Source organism: Corvus kubaryi, unplaced genomic scaffold (genome assembly GCF_017639235.1).
Source record: "Corvus kubaryi isolate FWS band 111438036 unplaced genomic scaffold, C.kubaryi_AGA036_p1.0 37382, whole genome shotgun sequence".
Lineage (NCBI taxonomy): Eukaryota > Metazoa > Chordata > Aves > Passeriformes > Corvidae > Corvus > Corvus kubaryi.
The window spans coordinates 7,699,585-7,715,399 of record NW_024581124.1 but is presented as its reverse complement, the minus strand read 5'-3'; the positions used below and the strand labels follow the sequence as shown (position 1 = coordinate 7,715,399).

General features: G+C 43.2%; 1 protein-coding gene across 2 annotated transcripts; it reads right to left on the bottom strand.

Moving 5' to 3' along the window:
* Positions 1–134: 134 nt before the first annotated feature.
* PIWIL1 (piwi like RNA-mediated gene silencing 1) lies at positions 135–15,615 on the bottom strand. 2 transcript variants are annotated; one of them, XM_042034875.1, is made up of 21 exons: positions 15,465–15,615; positions 14,738–14,821; positions 13,928–14,132; positions 13,507–13,632; positions 12,932–13,146; positions 11,720–11,841; positions 11,049–11,129; positions 10,273–10,470; positions 9,818–9,929; positions 8,523–8,640; positions 7,783–7,900; positions 7,516–7,630; positions 6,386–6,573; positions 5,774–5,846; positions 5,232–5,432; positions 4,841–4,944; positions 4,275–4,345; positions 3,593–3,746; positions 2,648–2,773; positions 2,067–2,214; positions 135–1,378 (listed from the first exon to the last, which is right to left on the bottom strand). In XM_042034875.1, exons 2-21 carry the CDS (start codon positions 14,816–14,818, stop codon positions 1,262–1,264), a joined length of 2,673 nt encoding a protein of 890 aa, XP_041890809.1. In that variant the 5' UTR covers positions 14,819–14,821; positions 15,465–15,615; the 3' UTR covers positions 135–1,261. The 2 variants fall into 2 exon arrangements, with proteins under 2 accessions (XP_041890809.1, XP_041890810.1); XM_042034876.1 differs by lacking the exons at positions 135–1,378; positions 2,067–2,214; positions 15,465–15,615 and adding an exon at positions 2,238–2,396 and having other exon boundaries at positions 14,738–15,233.
* Positions 15,616–15,815: the final 200 nt, after the last annotated feature.

Below are 15,815 nucleotides of genomic sequence, written 5' to 3'. Positions count from 1 at the left end.
CTCTCTGCAGGAGTGCAGGAGCTTGCCAGAGGTGAAAAATGGTTGCAAAGTTACTCCAAAGCAACTGTCCCATCTGTACCTGAAGCCCAGGGGTGAAGTACAACAGCAAATACATAGAACAGGCTCCAACGAGCGAGGATTACAGCAACAACTTTATTTAAATCTCACAAAGAAAAGCAAAAGGTTCACAACAAGGTGGTTAAGAAAACCAGCACTAATCCAAATTTCTCCATGTGCAGTAGTTTGACTCTGCTACTGCAAAAATCTGAAATCAACCTCCATCCCCACACCTGCCATTTGTTTTACAAACTGGACTGCAGAACAGTGACCAATGAAAACCTCAGACATGAAGAACAAACCAGGGCTGCTTCCCATTGCTTGGAAGTACAAAACCAAAAAACCCCAAAGCTGTCAGTGCACTGATACTCCTTGAGAGAAATTGTTTTTCTCATTTAACAAGCATGTGCTTAAACAGGACCAGCCCAGCAGTTCAGCTCCTCTCAGAGATGAACGTGCAGTTGTCTAAAGTCATTTCCTCCCACAGTGTAGTGACTGTGAAGTTACAAGACAAAGCAAAAGCACATCACTCTATCCTCAGCTCTCCCAACCTGAAAAATCCTCCCTCACTCCCCTCTGCTCCAAGGGGAGGCTTGAGCCAGCACCAGTGTTTCTGATTGGTTTGCAAATCCCTTACAATGACAACTGTTAAAACCCCTTCCAGAGGTTCAGCATCACTGTGCAGCCTTAAAGCCTTGGTAACCAAGAGTGCCCGATCGCCTCCCTTTAAGGTATGAAACAGTTTAGGAGACAAAATTTGCCCCTCATTTTAACAGACAAGAAAAACAAGGACTCAACAATAGCAAAGCACTTTGAAAATTAGAAGGGTAATGTGCTAGCTGAAAAGGTTTGGATTTTGGTCTGCATTAACTCTCTATCTTTCATGCAAGAAGTAATTCTGTGTACGCCTCCCCAAAATGTCAATAGGACCAACCAATACACTTTTGTGAAGAAGCACAGAAAAACTTTAGTAAATAAGTATCAAAAATCATAAAAATTTGTGAAGTTATTCTAGCAAGCAGACACCTGTTCAAAATGCAGATCAGCTATCTCAAGCTTTTCCCTGGTACAATGAAAAGAAAATAATTTCCACAATTGCACATATCCTGTGCACATCTCTTACAAAAACCACAACTAAACCAAAAGCCCAGACAATTCTAGAGTCCCTAGAGAGGAACTACACTCTTCTGTTTGGCTGATAACTTCAAAGGTAGAACAGTCTGTCTGAAAGCATCAGATTAGGTTCTCTGTGAACACTCTGACCGACAAGGAAAGCCAATTTATGGGCATACTGGCAAGGAGCAGGCACTCTGATAATACCCTGCAGAAAGGGGAAAAAAGAAAAAAGGGCAGTTTTTTTCAAGCAATTTAAAGAAGCATGCAATCACTGTAACAAAGACCGCTGGAATTCCAAAGTCTGTGTACTTATAAAACTAGTATCCCTGTTGTTTATGCAGATTTGGGAAAAGAACTTTACATACACCCAACACAACCAAAGAACAAATGCAAAAAAAGCCCCAAACTTCGCAACTCCGGTGCCCTCCTTACACCTCTTACACAGGTTTACACTCAGTGCTGGGCCCTGCAGAAGGTGGGACATGGGCTCAGTCACATCTGATACTGATGGCTGCTGAAGTGACAAAGCTGAAGCACACCTCAGGCACGAGCTGACCCTGTGCTGAGCTGGGTGTGCAATAGAGGCCTCAAGGGAAATGCAGCAACACAGTTCTACCTCCACATAAAGGAGTGACTATTTCTGCAGGTAAGAAGTTATTTCAATTTTGCTTCTGACACACAATTTGGGAACACTACTTGAAACAACTATTTCCTAGTGAAAATAAAAATTGAAGTAGTCTTCAGAGAGATCAGGTAACAATAAACCATCCAGGCCTCAAACCACTGCAGGTGCCAGGGCATCCTTGCAGGCTTTTTGGAGCTGCAGCAGTGTTGTAAGGACACCTGTTCTACCTTGGTGAGGCTGTCCCTGCCCAGGGGAAGGCAACACTCACCGACCAGTTGTAGTACATGTGGCACAGTTTGTAGGTCAAGCGCTGCACGTGGTCTGGTTTCAGCTGGCTGGTGTCATAAATTACATTGTAATGAGTTGGTGCAACACAGCCATTCCTCACTGTCTGGCTCACAACAAAGAAATCGTACCTGTGAGAGGAAAAGCAAACCCCACCAGTCTGTTACAGGCAGGGCTGTTTGTCTTAGAAAAATGCAACTCCCCATGTAGTTGTCTTATTTCTTGAAGTCACTTTATGCTCGTTGAGTAAACCCCTGAAGTATGCCCAGGCCTTGGCCACAAAAGCTTCCTCTGTGTCTGAAAGGCCAGAGACCTGGAGGAACATGAACAATCTCATTCTGTGGAACAGGTCTTGAGACCATGACAATCTTAACTATTTGTTCTATCCAGTTTTCCCCCTGCACATGTTCTTAGCTTATACTCCTCATTTTCTCCAGCCCCCTGAGCCACACAAGTGTGGAAAGTATTTTACACTTGATCCCATAGTCCATGTGCCATTGGATGCATTTCCTTATGCTCAGGCTGCTGGCAAGAGGAGTCCATGTTAGCTCTGCAGGAACTTACCACTCTGGTCTGGTAACCACCGTGTCAACAACTGTCCCAGGGGGTGGGTTTTTGAGTCCTCCACCAATCTCAGCAAAGAACCTGGCACCCACTCGTTTCTTCACTACAATCACAGTAAGTCTTGGACTAAAAGAAAGGAAAAGGAAAAAAACAGTACTCTCCTGGAAAATTGCACTAAGAGTATTTCAGGAGCAGATTTGCTGGAGTTGCAGGGCATTAATTTCACCAAAAAGTCTTTACTGACTCCAATTAAATAAGACATTGTTCATAACTTTAGATTTTTAGTTGAGGTGCAACTCTCATACTGCTTTTTCATCTATCCAACTTTAACCTTATTGAGAAGTAGAAAATGGACCAAGAAGGGATCTTCTAAATACAGATTGGATTTCTACTCTCTACTCCATTGTTTCCTATAGAAAACATTGTGTCTTAACAGTAGTAAAGCCATTAACAGAAGCTAAACAGAAGAACTGAGCACTCCAATTGCTCTGCTTGCCTGCAGTATACGGAAATAGCTTTATTTTTCAGAGCAGATTAAGTCACTGCAGTTGATAAGTTTCAAAGCAGAATGTTGAAAATGTGACTAGACAACTTCCTTTAAGAAATGGAAAGAAAAAAAAATGCACTTGGCAGACATGTAACAGTCAGGCTATGATCAACCAGCTGGAAAAAAGTAAATGATCACATCCATCAAGAACGCCCAAAGAGTGTATGTGCATACATGTATACTGCAGTCATGTGGTGCATGGACTAAGAATTTTCCTATTATATTACAAGTCAGGTATCAGAAATCATGTAAATAACCATCAGAAAAACAGTTATCTGAGCTCAACTGAAAATCAGTAAGGATGGAATGACAACAGTCTTCATCCATAGCCTTGTTTTGTATCCCTGTGTCTATTTCTCTTGCAGTGTAGAGAAGAGGATTGGTAGAAACAGATTTACCTGTAGTCAGTACCAATACTCTTCAAGCAATCCAGAAATTGAGGCACTTCATAATTAACCAGAGTATTGAGTTGTCCATCTCCAACACCATCACGATAGACAAAAATACGAGAGGGCAAACACTTATTCCACTTGTGCCAGTTTCTTAGAGCAGCTTAAAAACAATAAAAAAGAGAGTAAAAGCCAGTAGTTGTAGTGACAATTCATTCCAAAACAAAATTGGGGTTTTATTCCTGGAAAAACAGCAGTGAGTTGGAAAACTAAGGTCCTCAATCCTTCAGTAATGTGAAATGGGTCAGGATCATGCTACACAAATACACCTGCAGGAAGAGCTCTGGTTTGCCTGTGCACCCACACAAACAGAACAGAGGCAAGGACACACCTGCTCCACTGGCCTCCCTCACAGCAGGAGCTGCCCTCCTTGAAATCAGACTCCCTTAAAGCATTCTCGGAAGTGCAGTGCTAAGTAGGTTTTAATTATTGCAAAGAAACATGGGGACCAATGAAAGATTTACACAAAATGCTCTTCGTTTTCAGCAGTATTTGTAATGCAGTGCTTAATCTGTTGTTACCCAAGTGCAGGTTGGTAACACCTCCCCTCAGGGCAGCCGGGGAGGGGAGTTTTGAGGAAGCTGAATTGGAGTCAGTTCTTAGATCTGAGAAGCAGAACTCCTTTGCTTACTTTGCAAGCAGGCTTTGATTCCATCCACAAGTTCTTGCCCACGACTTTGAACAACGCAGCGGGAGAACCACCTGTGAAGAACAGAATAAAAGAGACCTTCAAAGCATTTCCCAGGCTTACTGCAGCGAAGTTATTTTTAAATGCCCATGACCACTTAGTCTTTATGGGTGTTGTGGGCCAATGCAGCCAAGGAAGAGTTGGGGTTCTATGAGAATATTCCCCCTGTGGTAAAAGTGCCTTAGCATGACTTGAAATTCCTCTCGACCAAAAAAAACCTTTCACACACATCAACTCAAAAGGGGAAAGAACCTGTCACCCTGATGCCCTCTGTTCATCCCAGCCCTGTCTCCACCATTTGACTGCTCTCCCGAGCGGTAAGGACAACGCCACTCCTTCAAGGGATGCAGTAGAAAAAATTCACAATATATTTCTTATTAACCATTACAGCAAACCAATTTTCAATTTTCCTGATGACGGACCACCACATTGAAGCTACTTTCCAGTCAAAGGAAAGGTTGTTTTTTTATCATTTTGGGGGTTCTTTGCCTTTGGCATTCTGATCTTACCGTGTCACTGTTTGATTCAGGCTGGCGACAAACCCTGCAACTGACTGCTTTCCAGAGACGGTGTCATGGTAACAGTCAATGCCCACAATCATCACCTGCTTCAGCTGCAAAGCAATCACACAGCATGGATCAGGGCATGGGGATGTGCTACAGGGGAACATATTCATGACAAGCTGTATGACATCAGAAAGCTTCAGTAAAGCACAGCACGGAATTCTTGGGTTAAATGTCTCCCTATGTTATATTTAAATTCAGGCCCCTTCTCACAGACACAAAACAAACGACACAAAGAACACTCAACTTTCTTTCTTGGGAAAAAAGGCTTGCTTTTTAAATAAAGGCTAATAAAGAGGAGTTCCCATTTAGCTAGCATTTATAAGAAGATACTTACGGGGATCTCAACACTCCAGAGTTCTCCACCCATTTTACAGTTCATCTGTAAGGCAATTTTTGTTGCTACTGTCATGATAGTCCGTGGTTTACTCAAAGTGCGAGCCAGCACACACTGGCTGGGGACGGGACAGTCTGTACACAAATATTTCTTGATGGCATCGTATTTATCCTTTCGGGAACTAGACAAAATACAAACTACCTTTGAAGGAAAAAGAATCTTTGTAAGAAGCTGCATTCACAGATTTACACAGCACTTAAGAGTTCTTTAGGAAAAATTTCTTATGCTCAAGAGAAATATTCAAATGTTCACAGTGAAAGAAGTAACTGCAAAGTGTCAGTGTCTGTACTTCAGAACCAAAGGCTCTTATCCAGAAGAATACCCATAATCACCCAGGTTTGCACAGGAGGATGACCAGGTACGTACTGGATTCTCAGGAGCCCAGAGTTGTATTTCTGAGAGCAAATCCCACTAAACACCAATTACAGAGGTTAACAGGATTTGAAATGATGGATTCAAATATGATGGATTCAAATACATACTATGTTTGTGTCAGGGGCAACCCTTTGCTGTAAAACCCTTAAATAAGCTTCTGTTCTATCATCTACTTCAATCCTGAAAAGAAAGAGAGAAAATGCTTTCAGAAGAAAAACAACTAACAGCTATAAAAACTTCAGCAAAAGCATAAAAGCTCACTATGCAGCAATACTGTATGAAATGTCACATTTACAGCTACTAACAAACATACAATATTCACACATTTTGAAGATTAAAAGGAATCACCTCCAATTCAGCTTCCAAACACAATGAAATTCAAAGTTAAAGGCATGTACTCAAGGCACTCAAGGGAAGATATTTCCAATGGGAACAGATCAGAACCAGAATACATCCAAAGTCAGCAAGAAAATATTCCTAAGAGAAAGGTTTGCTCAATGACTAATACTTCTTAGTTTTGGCATGCAAAAAGCTCTCAGAAATAAAGCATAAGTACGAGAAGTCAGTCACAAGAGAAAACCGAGCAATCTGCATAGTGAAAGCAACTTTGCTTTATTAAAAACCTCACAGAAGTCAGCTGTGTGACACACTACACCCTCTCCTCACTGAACAGCCTAACTCGGCAATGATTTTTCCATCAGCTTTCTGGAGACACTCACATGTTTGGCTTGCTCATCCTGATGCCCATGGATGGGGTGACCTTGGATAGGCTCTGCAGGAGGGTGCTGGCCACGTCGTAGTTGCGGCGGGTGTAGATCAGCAGCCAGCTGTCCATGGGCACAGGGCGGATCAGGGGGACGCCCCTCGTCTCCTTGGTCCAGTCGGCGAACTGAGGGTTGTAATCAAACTGCAGGCAGGCAGAGAGAGCAGATCAGCACCTGCCAAACAGCCCACACCACAGCCACTCCTGACACACTTCCAGAGCAGGCTCTAACACTTCTGCTAGAACACACGACTCCATATTCATCTGTCCCTTTACTGCTAACATCAGAAATTTAAAATAAGCTTTATCTAGGCCTACAAAGAAATGATACTCTTGAAATGCTTCACTCCTAAATAACCAAACATACTTAAGATTTTTAGCTGATTAAGTTGTTACTATATGCTGCAGAGATTCTGTGCTATAAAGACAAAGCTTTTGATGTATTTATTGTCATCCCATTTTTCTTTTTAATAAGGTAACTGCTTGAGAGAAAGAAAAGTATTATTATAAAGACAGCAAATCTTTTAAATAGCAGGAATTTAAAAAGCTTTACCAAATACAAGATTTTGATCTGTACAGCTGTGCAAAATGCCCTTGTCCATGCAGCAGCTATCCAAAACAAGAATCTCCAGTACAGAGCAAGTATCTCATGTTTTACGACAAGTTCTGACTTAATTCGAATCTACACTATTCATACTGGTCATCCTACCCGGGAACGAACATACACTGTCTCTGTTCTACCTACTGAACTGAAATAATGAGTGGCTTTTCATCTCAAGGCCTTGGTACCTTTTTAATAAATGGAAACTAATTAGAAACATCTCTAGTCTCCTCGTCTGTGTGTCTGGCCAGAAGGACTGTTTTGCAAGGACAACACTATTGTAATGGAGTGCCTTCAAGGGCTTCTAACCAGAACTTGGCAACAACTGAAGAAGTTTGCAAGTCTCCTGCTTGGACAAAGACTTGTGTATAACATTTTCACTCTTTATCCTTCACTTATAAACCAAAAAGTACTGTTTCCTTCCTTAAGAACTTGTTTCATCAGTGAGACACCTAGAAGGTTTAACAAATTGATTTATCATTTACCATGTTTCCTGATTGAAAGATCTTCTCTCCTTGAACAACTCTTCCTGTAAAGGACTCTGATTTATAATCAAAGCTTAAACCCCAGTTTCGGAGTTCCTTCTGAACATTGTCATCTCTGTTTAAAAACAAGATTTGAATTAAAAACGTAAGAAATTTGTTCTTCCTGACTTTTTTGAAACTAGCAAGATTTCAGAAGTTTTATTGCAAGGAGTTTGTTATACAAATTTTTCATGAGACAGAAACAGAGAGGATATTAAAGTGCCGTACTCTTGGATGTAGCTCAGAAGCCTCCCAATCTCGCGCTGCCTTTGCGCGGGGGGCAGCCGTGTGTGAACGGCCAAGTCCTTCATCACATTGAAATCGCTGCGCATCTTGTCAGTCAATCCTGTGAACAGCAAAGCCTTTTCTGAGTCAAAGTCAAGACTAAGGACTATGAAAATTAAACCTGCAGGTCATGCAGATTAACGATGCATGTCCTGCAGACACGGGAAGTGGTGGCAGTAGTAACCAAAGTTTTCAGTTGCTTCCTGTACATACATTCCCACTGGCATAGAAAAAAAAAATCTGGATTTTTGCACTTTAAATGAAACCACACAAGTCAGTGCAGCTCTTCATTTCCATTTTCAAATCAAAACAAAAGAGTGCTGAGATGGACAGGTACTGCTAGTGCAAAGTGAGTATCTCAGAGCAAAACACATATTTATGTGTATATCTTACAAAATTATCACCAATTTCTAGTAAATTTCTCTTTTCCAACAGAAGTTCTACCACCAGAACTCTACAAGTTATCAGTGTGCCAATGTTGAACACCGTACCTAAACACTATGCAACATCAAACCCCTCGAACTTTCTAGTCCCATTTAAGTAGCTCATCTTTTAGCAACAAAATGTGTTCCTAAACTCACATTTATACAGACAGAACAATTCACCTGAACTTGGCAAAAGGCTGCTAGCAGTCAGAATACCCATGTCAGCAGGCATTATGGTTTGATGCTTTGATACAGTACCTGTCAGGGAGCACAGCTCTGGAATCAGAGCCACAGATCCTTGTATGTTCCCACTCTTCCTCTTCATCTGACTGATCAAGACAGGCTGCATCCAATCACTAATTTCTATATTATATTGCTGTATCAGAGATACAGACTGCATGTTAGTTTACTTATAACAAACAAGCAGTTTCCTGAATAATAATGCTCACTTTAGAAAATGAGTATTTTTCCCTAAAATGAAACCAAAAGCAACTAGTAACCTTTTCCAATTAGCACATCTGAGAGGAACTGGCTTTGTCAGAAAAGGCCAAGCAGGAAAGCACTCTTCTCTCTACTGGTACCATCAAACTATTGACGTGTACGAGACAACAGAAACAAAGCTTGTGCCTTGCTTCAGGCAGAATCAAATTGGAGTATCTAACTCACTATTAGGATGCTCCTTCCAGTTCAGCAATGGACAAAGTTCCTGCCCTAGAGAGCAATTTAATTCAAGAAATCACAGGAATCAAACGAGACTCCCAAGTGAAGTTTCTGAAACTCAACCTTCGCATAACCTTCCCCTGCATCTGGCAAGAGTTGGTCTTGTCTAGGAGTCACTAATTTAGTATAGAAAAAACCCCAAAACACCAAAGCAAGGCACAGAAAGGCAACACAAGTTGACAGTCAACAAACCTACTTCATAGTTTAACTTTTTCTTGAAGAGAGCCCCATCTTAGAAACCAGCCAAAGGATTGCATTTAAAAACAAAACAAAACAAAAAAACATCACAGGAAAGGCAAAACAGCAGAGAAAATCTGAACTCCATCCTGAAGTAGAATATGTAACACAAATTTTGCTTTTTGTTTATTTAAAGTTCCATCCCGTTTCAGTTGAAACTGATATATGCATAAAGACTTGACAATTACAGTGGTATGCCTCAGTGGTTAAGCTATGACATACTCAATTCCAGAGGCACTTTGGCTTTCCTAACCTCAGCTCTGTGTGCTGTGGCAGTGTATCTGTATTCCCCCCAGATGACCTGTCCCTGCTTCCACCTTCCATATGCCTCCTTTTTGAGTTCTCCCAAGAGCTCCCTGCTCACCCATGCAGCCCTCTGGGCCTTTTTGCCTGACCAACTACTCACTGGGATGGACTACTCCCACCAAACCATGCTATGCAGGTTAGTTACTGATCTCAGATTACACAGTGTCCTTTATACAAAAGTCTGTTAAAAATACTATGAATTACAAATTTAAATCACATCCTAAATAAACCTGTAACAAGGACTGAACATTCCAAGTTACAGCATTAAACATACAGGGAAGATTTCATACCTTTTTGTAGTACTCCACAAAGCTCACCTCGGAACCATCAGATTTTCTAAAGGTACCCTTTGGATTGTTATCCCAGTCAATGTCATCGATTCTGTATGTTTTGTTATTGTACCTACATAAACATTTCATCAGTTTTTGTTTAAATCTTAAAAGAAAAGAAATACAACTGTGGGACAACAAAGTTAATCTCAATACTCATGCTGAATGTTTTGCTCCTTTCAGAAGCAGTAACCTCAAGTTTTCAATTGTATAGGCTCTCAATTCTACCAAAAGCTGAACTGTAATAAAACCAAAAGAAAAGCAGTGTGTACTTCCTGCTTTTGCAAATGCTGTCACCTTGATCAGTTTGCTAGCTTGACAATGACAGCATTTTCAGGCTTTCTGATGCTTTATTGCATACTTCAGGGCATGGAGCATAAAGAGCTCTCCAAGACAAAAAGTCCAAAAAGACTTACCTTGTGAGAACAATTAAACCAATCAGCTCTTTAGCACAGGCGTCTCTAAATCTTTCCTCTCCAACCTGGGAGTGAAGGCTGTGCATAGTATCCAGCACTGTCTCCCCACGGAGAACCTTGTGGCTCACGTCTGCACACAACATGATGTTCTCCTCATACTGGAGGATGGAACTTGTGAAGCCCAGCCACACCATCAACCTGGCAAAAGAGAGCACACAAAATCTTAAGTGTGCTTTAGAGCATCTTTATTCTCACCTCTTGTTCCTGTCCACTTTCACAGACACCAGAGAGCAGTGAAGGCACAAAGAAACCATGGTCCAAATATAAACAAGCTCTTGAAGGTTAACAAAATAAAAAATATTTTACAGGTAGCTATCTTTAGTCAGCTTAAAATAAGATTGATTGAATGATGCAGCTATAACTGACTGAAAGAAAGAATGCCTCAAAAGCTAAGAAATCCATTCCATGCTATTAAATATCTCACAGACAAAGCGTGTAGATATTCAGGACACTTTAAAAAGAGAAAGACCAGCATTTTATCCAGCCCAGTTCCTCCCATCAACCAGGCTGTGTAGGGTAGGTTAATGGCAGGGAGTACACCACAGCCACATGATGGAACCCCAGGCAAACTCAAGCCTACCAAGTTGTACAGCAGGCCCAGGGCCAGCCGGAGCACCAGGCACCCTCTAGGGATCCTGCAGGGAATGAGGACACCCCCTGACAGCCAGCAACCCTTGGCCCAGCACTCCTCCGAAACCCAAGGATTTTTGCCAAACCTGTGATGAGGGATGCTGACTGGATCATTGGGGTTATAATAATTACGTCCAATCTGCTGCAAATTCAGCATCTTCAAAACCCTAGAAATTGAAATATAGATGTTATTTATTTTTATTACTATTATTCAGTTTATCACATCATGCATGGTCCAATCCCTATGCACAAACTCACTGTTCTCTGACTACATGAAACATGAACTTCTCAATTTATAAAGGTCATGGACACTTATTAACAACCACCAGGTGAGGTAAGTTCACGTCTAACCCAACCCTTCCCCAACCAGCTGAAGGTAGCAGCCCAAACATCTCAGATGAACCACACAGTCCAGGTACCAAGGTTAAGAGGAAAGACTACAGCCACAAAAAGGGAATTTTCCAGTTCAATGTCCTGCTCTATTATTTGGTTTAAGAGGCAAACCCGTACACACAGGAGGTAGGGATAGGACTAACTGCCTCCAACAGCGTAAACTCCTTTCACACTAACGTGGGCCAGCAATACACACAACTGCACATTACAATATTGCCACGTGGTTGGCCCCACAGTAACTACAAAGGCTTAAAAATTTACATATCTAATACTTAATTGTTGTAGCCTGTTCCTAGGAATGGAAAAACTTAAGTCAAATATTTTCAGAGTGACTTCTTATAGAGACATAACTTGTACAGCATACCTTCTAAAAATGATGTTGTAAAATTGCAGACAAGTAGGCGAAGTAGGTGGCAACTCGTTAGTCAGTGTGATTGTTATCTTCACATCCTCCCCATTTCGAGTCCTACTAAACAGTTCAGTAACCTGAGGAAGTGAAATGAGATTAACAAAACTAGAGCAAACAGGGCTGTATCTGGATTTTACTCCAGTAATACCAAACTGGACTTGGCCATTTTTACTCTAAGCAGTAATTCAAGACTAACTGCAATGTGGATTCGATCTCCCACTAGGACTGTAAACTACAACGTAAAGGCTCTGCTCATCTGGGTGAAGACAACTCATGGGGTAGAATGGGGCTATCCCCCAGAGCAGCTGAAATCAAGATGAAAGCAGGGGCATCACTTACCAATGACTATGACAGAAAAAAGACTCAGCTTGAGGAAATAAACTTAACATATTGCCAACTAATATATGTTTAATTACTGATGCAGGTACTGGGAAGCAAAAAGACAAAGATTAGCACACACAGTGAAAACACCTTCCCCGTCTCCCTTTTCCAAACTCAGCTTCCCTCTGGACTCCTCTGGCCCCTCTGTGAACAGCACCGGCTACACTCAGTCCCTCCAGCGAAGCAATGAGTGGCACAAGGCACAGAGGGCAGGGGTTACCATCAGTACAGAGGTGTTTGCCCTCTGGCGCTCCTTTCTTCTCAGATTTTTCTTTGCTCTGGAATTTTTCCCTCCTTTTTAAATACACGGAGGTGCCAACAACTTTGCTGATGGGCTCAGCTCTGGCCTGTGATGGGTCTATTCTGAAGCTGGCTGGCAATGACTGTGCACAACACAGGGCTGACCCTGACCCCTTCCCATAGGAGCCACCCCGGCCCCTCCTGCTACCAAAACCTTGTCACATACACCCAACTCATCCACCCTTTCAATTACGTGAGTGTTAAAATACAGACGTTACCAAAAGATATAAGTACAAAGGAAACTAAAGGGGAAATACTCTCTGTACTATCCACTTCTGTGCAGAGGATGATTCTAGCCTGCAGAAATTAAGCATTAGAACCAAGCATTTATTACCAAATTTCTCTACACAAACAAATTAGCTTATAAGGATATACTCAATACAACTGAACACTGCTTGTGGGACATCAATTCCCTAACCACTCTAGCTAGTAAGAAACAAGAAGCATCATAAAATGCAAATCAAAACAAAAAATCTTGTATCACACCTTATTCTGTAGTTTCTTTGGCAAAAACAATATCGACCCATCAAAGGCGTGGGTCCTTCCAATGTGCTCTTCGTGCTGGAAGAGCAGAGCCGAGCGCAGCCGCCGCGCCTCCATCTCGGGGCTGTAGCCAACATGGTACTGGTACAGGGCCCACTGCGGGCGAGACGTCAGGCGGAAGTGATTCGTGGTCAGTTTTACCATTCTTCCTGAAAAACCTGAAAGGAGACGCAAACATGGTACCAGTTACAGTCATTCAACAGCTCTGAGAAAATTTTTTAAAGCTACGGCATTCAGACAAAGATTAGAGGTCAGTCGTGTTCTGCAGCTGTTAAGGCTCAGCGAGCTTTGGCACGCTGTTGTCAGACACTCATGCGCCCACTGGAGCTTCCTGCCTTCAGCTGTCAGGAAAACCCTCCATGTTCCTCTTCAGGTATCAGGAACAACTTTATATCTTTTTCTAACACACTCTAATGATTTTTTTTACCTGGTTCTCTAGGGGAAACTAAGAGCAGAAATAAAGGAAACTATCTTTAATTTCAAATTGCTTATATGTCTACAGTCTAATTTAAACATACCAGTTTTGGATTCTTGAACATGTACCATGGCTTGCCGAGTATTTACCCCAAGGTCATGGAAATCTCTACGACGTCCACCCCTATCTCGTAAAGACAAATCCTGGAGCCCCGAGGAAACCTGTACTCCTATTGTTTAAAATTTGAGGCAGAATCACAATCAAGTAACACATAACATATATACTGTCATTACATAAATAAAAATACATAATACAATTCAATCTTGAAAGGCACTTAGATAAATTTAAGAGTAATCACAAAATGTTAAGTGTCAGCTTTTGTTATGTAGCAAACATCTTTCAAATCTTAGTAATAAATCTCATTTTGAAAAGAAAGAAGAGAAATATGATCTAAAGAATGTCCTAATTGTATTCTCTTCAAAACACATGCTCTTGTGGACACTGAATTTCTCAGCCTTTCTGACCTTCTGGCCTTCTCTCCTGCAGGACGCTCTCAAAGCTGCGCAGGCGCCCATGGCCTTCGGGCTCTTCCGACTGTGGTGGAGGAACACGGAGCTGCTGGAGCTGCTGGAGCTGCGGGGGCTGCGGGGGCTGCGGGGGCTGCGGGGGCTGCAGGGGCTGTGGGGGCTGCCGGCAGCCGCGCAGCTGGCTGGGCACGCCCTGCTGGACCTGCCACAGTTGGGAACAAACAGCGTGCTTCCAAGAGTGCAACAGAACATTCACTAAGGAGAGAACATTCAAATACTCAAGGGCAAGAGTTATGGAAGTTTAACTCTCTTTTTTCCTGTCCTAAGGAGAAGAGTTATTACTCTACACTTTAACTCAAAAATACTGGAGAGCGGAAATGTTTTTTCTAAGTTGTTATTCATTTAACTAATAGCTAATGCAAATCTCCTCTTTCTAAGCTCTAACTAAAATTGATGGACTTCTCATTTTCTGCAGACCGTCTGATACCTCAAGTAACTGACTAGTTATTCCATAAAAACGTCTTCTGTAATTTTAGTGTCTAGTGAATAAACAATATTAAAAAGTGTCATGGCCGGAAGAACTACAACCTACAGCCATGAGCAATCCCACAATTCAGAGTTTCATGTTCCTGGAAACGTAATAAAATGTCCTTAATAAAACAGAGTTATATTAACTGTACACCCAACAGAATATATGCATACACACAAAGAACATCTAACATATCTGCCTGATATTAAAATAGGAAGTAGGTTAGGTATGACATTTCAAATCCTGGTTGCACTCATTAGAAAGAAAAACCAACTTACAGGTGCATCTCCTACAGCAGGAAGAGCAGATCCCTGTGTGGGAGGTCTCCCTCTGGCTCTGGCTCTGGCTCTTCCTGTCATCTTCTAAAACAAGCAACCTACAGCATTAATGTTCTATCTTCTCCTTCCCCATCCTTATACCACTAAATATTACGAGCAGCACTATTGCATTTGCCCTGCTTTAATTTCAACTGGCTCAGTAAAAGACAGCCATCCCTGCAGAATTCCCCGCTCGGGGATCTCCACACTAACGGAGCCGTAACGGAGCGTGGGGAAGCTCTTTCACTCAGGTTTGCATGGACTGGCACAGGCCGCCACAAATCCGAAGCTGTTGAGTCGATCAGATTGGAGAGCACAGCAGGACCTACGGCCTCAGCCAAGCGTAAGCCAGGGCCCTCTGATGTTAAACTTTCACTGGAGACTCGATTCAGCCTGATTTGCTGCCTTACACCAGGAGCAGAGAGAGCACACTGCTCCAGAGCACCTACCAGTACACGTACCAGCGTTGCAGCCTGGTCAGTCCCGCCCAGCCCTACCCACCCTCTCCACTCACGGACACCCTTCCTGCCCCGTGAGCCTGGCCCGAACTTCCCTGCCCGCCTCGAGCAGTTTGTGGGGCCAAAATCCCCAGCCAGAGTCGCCCCCCCTTTCCCGCACCCAGGCACACCCACCATCCCTCGGCCTTACCTCAGCCTGCCCTCGGGCCGCACGGGGACACTGCTCTTACCTGCCTGTAGACAGCAATCTGCCTTCCCCAGGCCCCCGCACGATTTTGTTCCCGCTGCAGCCGCCGCCCGCCTCGCAGACCGGGCCCGGAGCAGCCCTCAGCACGGCGCCCCTCCTGCACGCGACAGCGCGGCGAGGCGGGAAGGCGCGCTCTGCGCCGATTGGCTGCCGAGCGCCGCCGGAGAGTGACGAAGGGAGCCGACGGGCGGCGCTTGCCCCGACACCACGGCACGGGCTGCTGCGGCCGTGCCCGCCATGGCGGCGGGGCCTCCGTCCGCGGCCTGAGGCGCCGCTGGGGGTGCCGCCCTGAGGCGCCGCTCGGGTGCCGGCCTGAGACGCCGCTGTGGGTGCC

Excerpts from the sequence above, each read along its gene's own strand:
- PIWIL1 (XM_042034875.1), bottom strand. The coding sequence starts at position 14,818 with ATGACAGGAAGAGCCAGAGCCAGAGCCAGAGGGAGACCTCCCACACAG. Across the intron at positions 11,842-12,931 it reads CAAAGAAACTACAGAATAAG|GTTACTGAACTGTTTAGTAG; the intron begins GTGTGATACAAG and ends TCACTTCCTCAG. Across the intron at positions 2,774-3,592 it reads AGTATTGGTACTGACTACAG|TCCAAGACTTACTGTGATTG; the intron begins GTAAATCTGTTT and ends CCTTTCTTTTAG.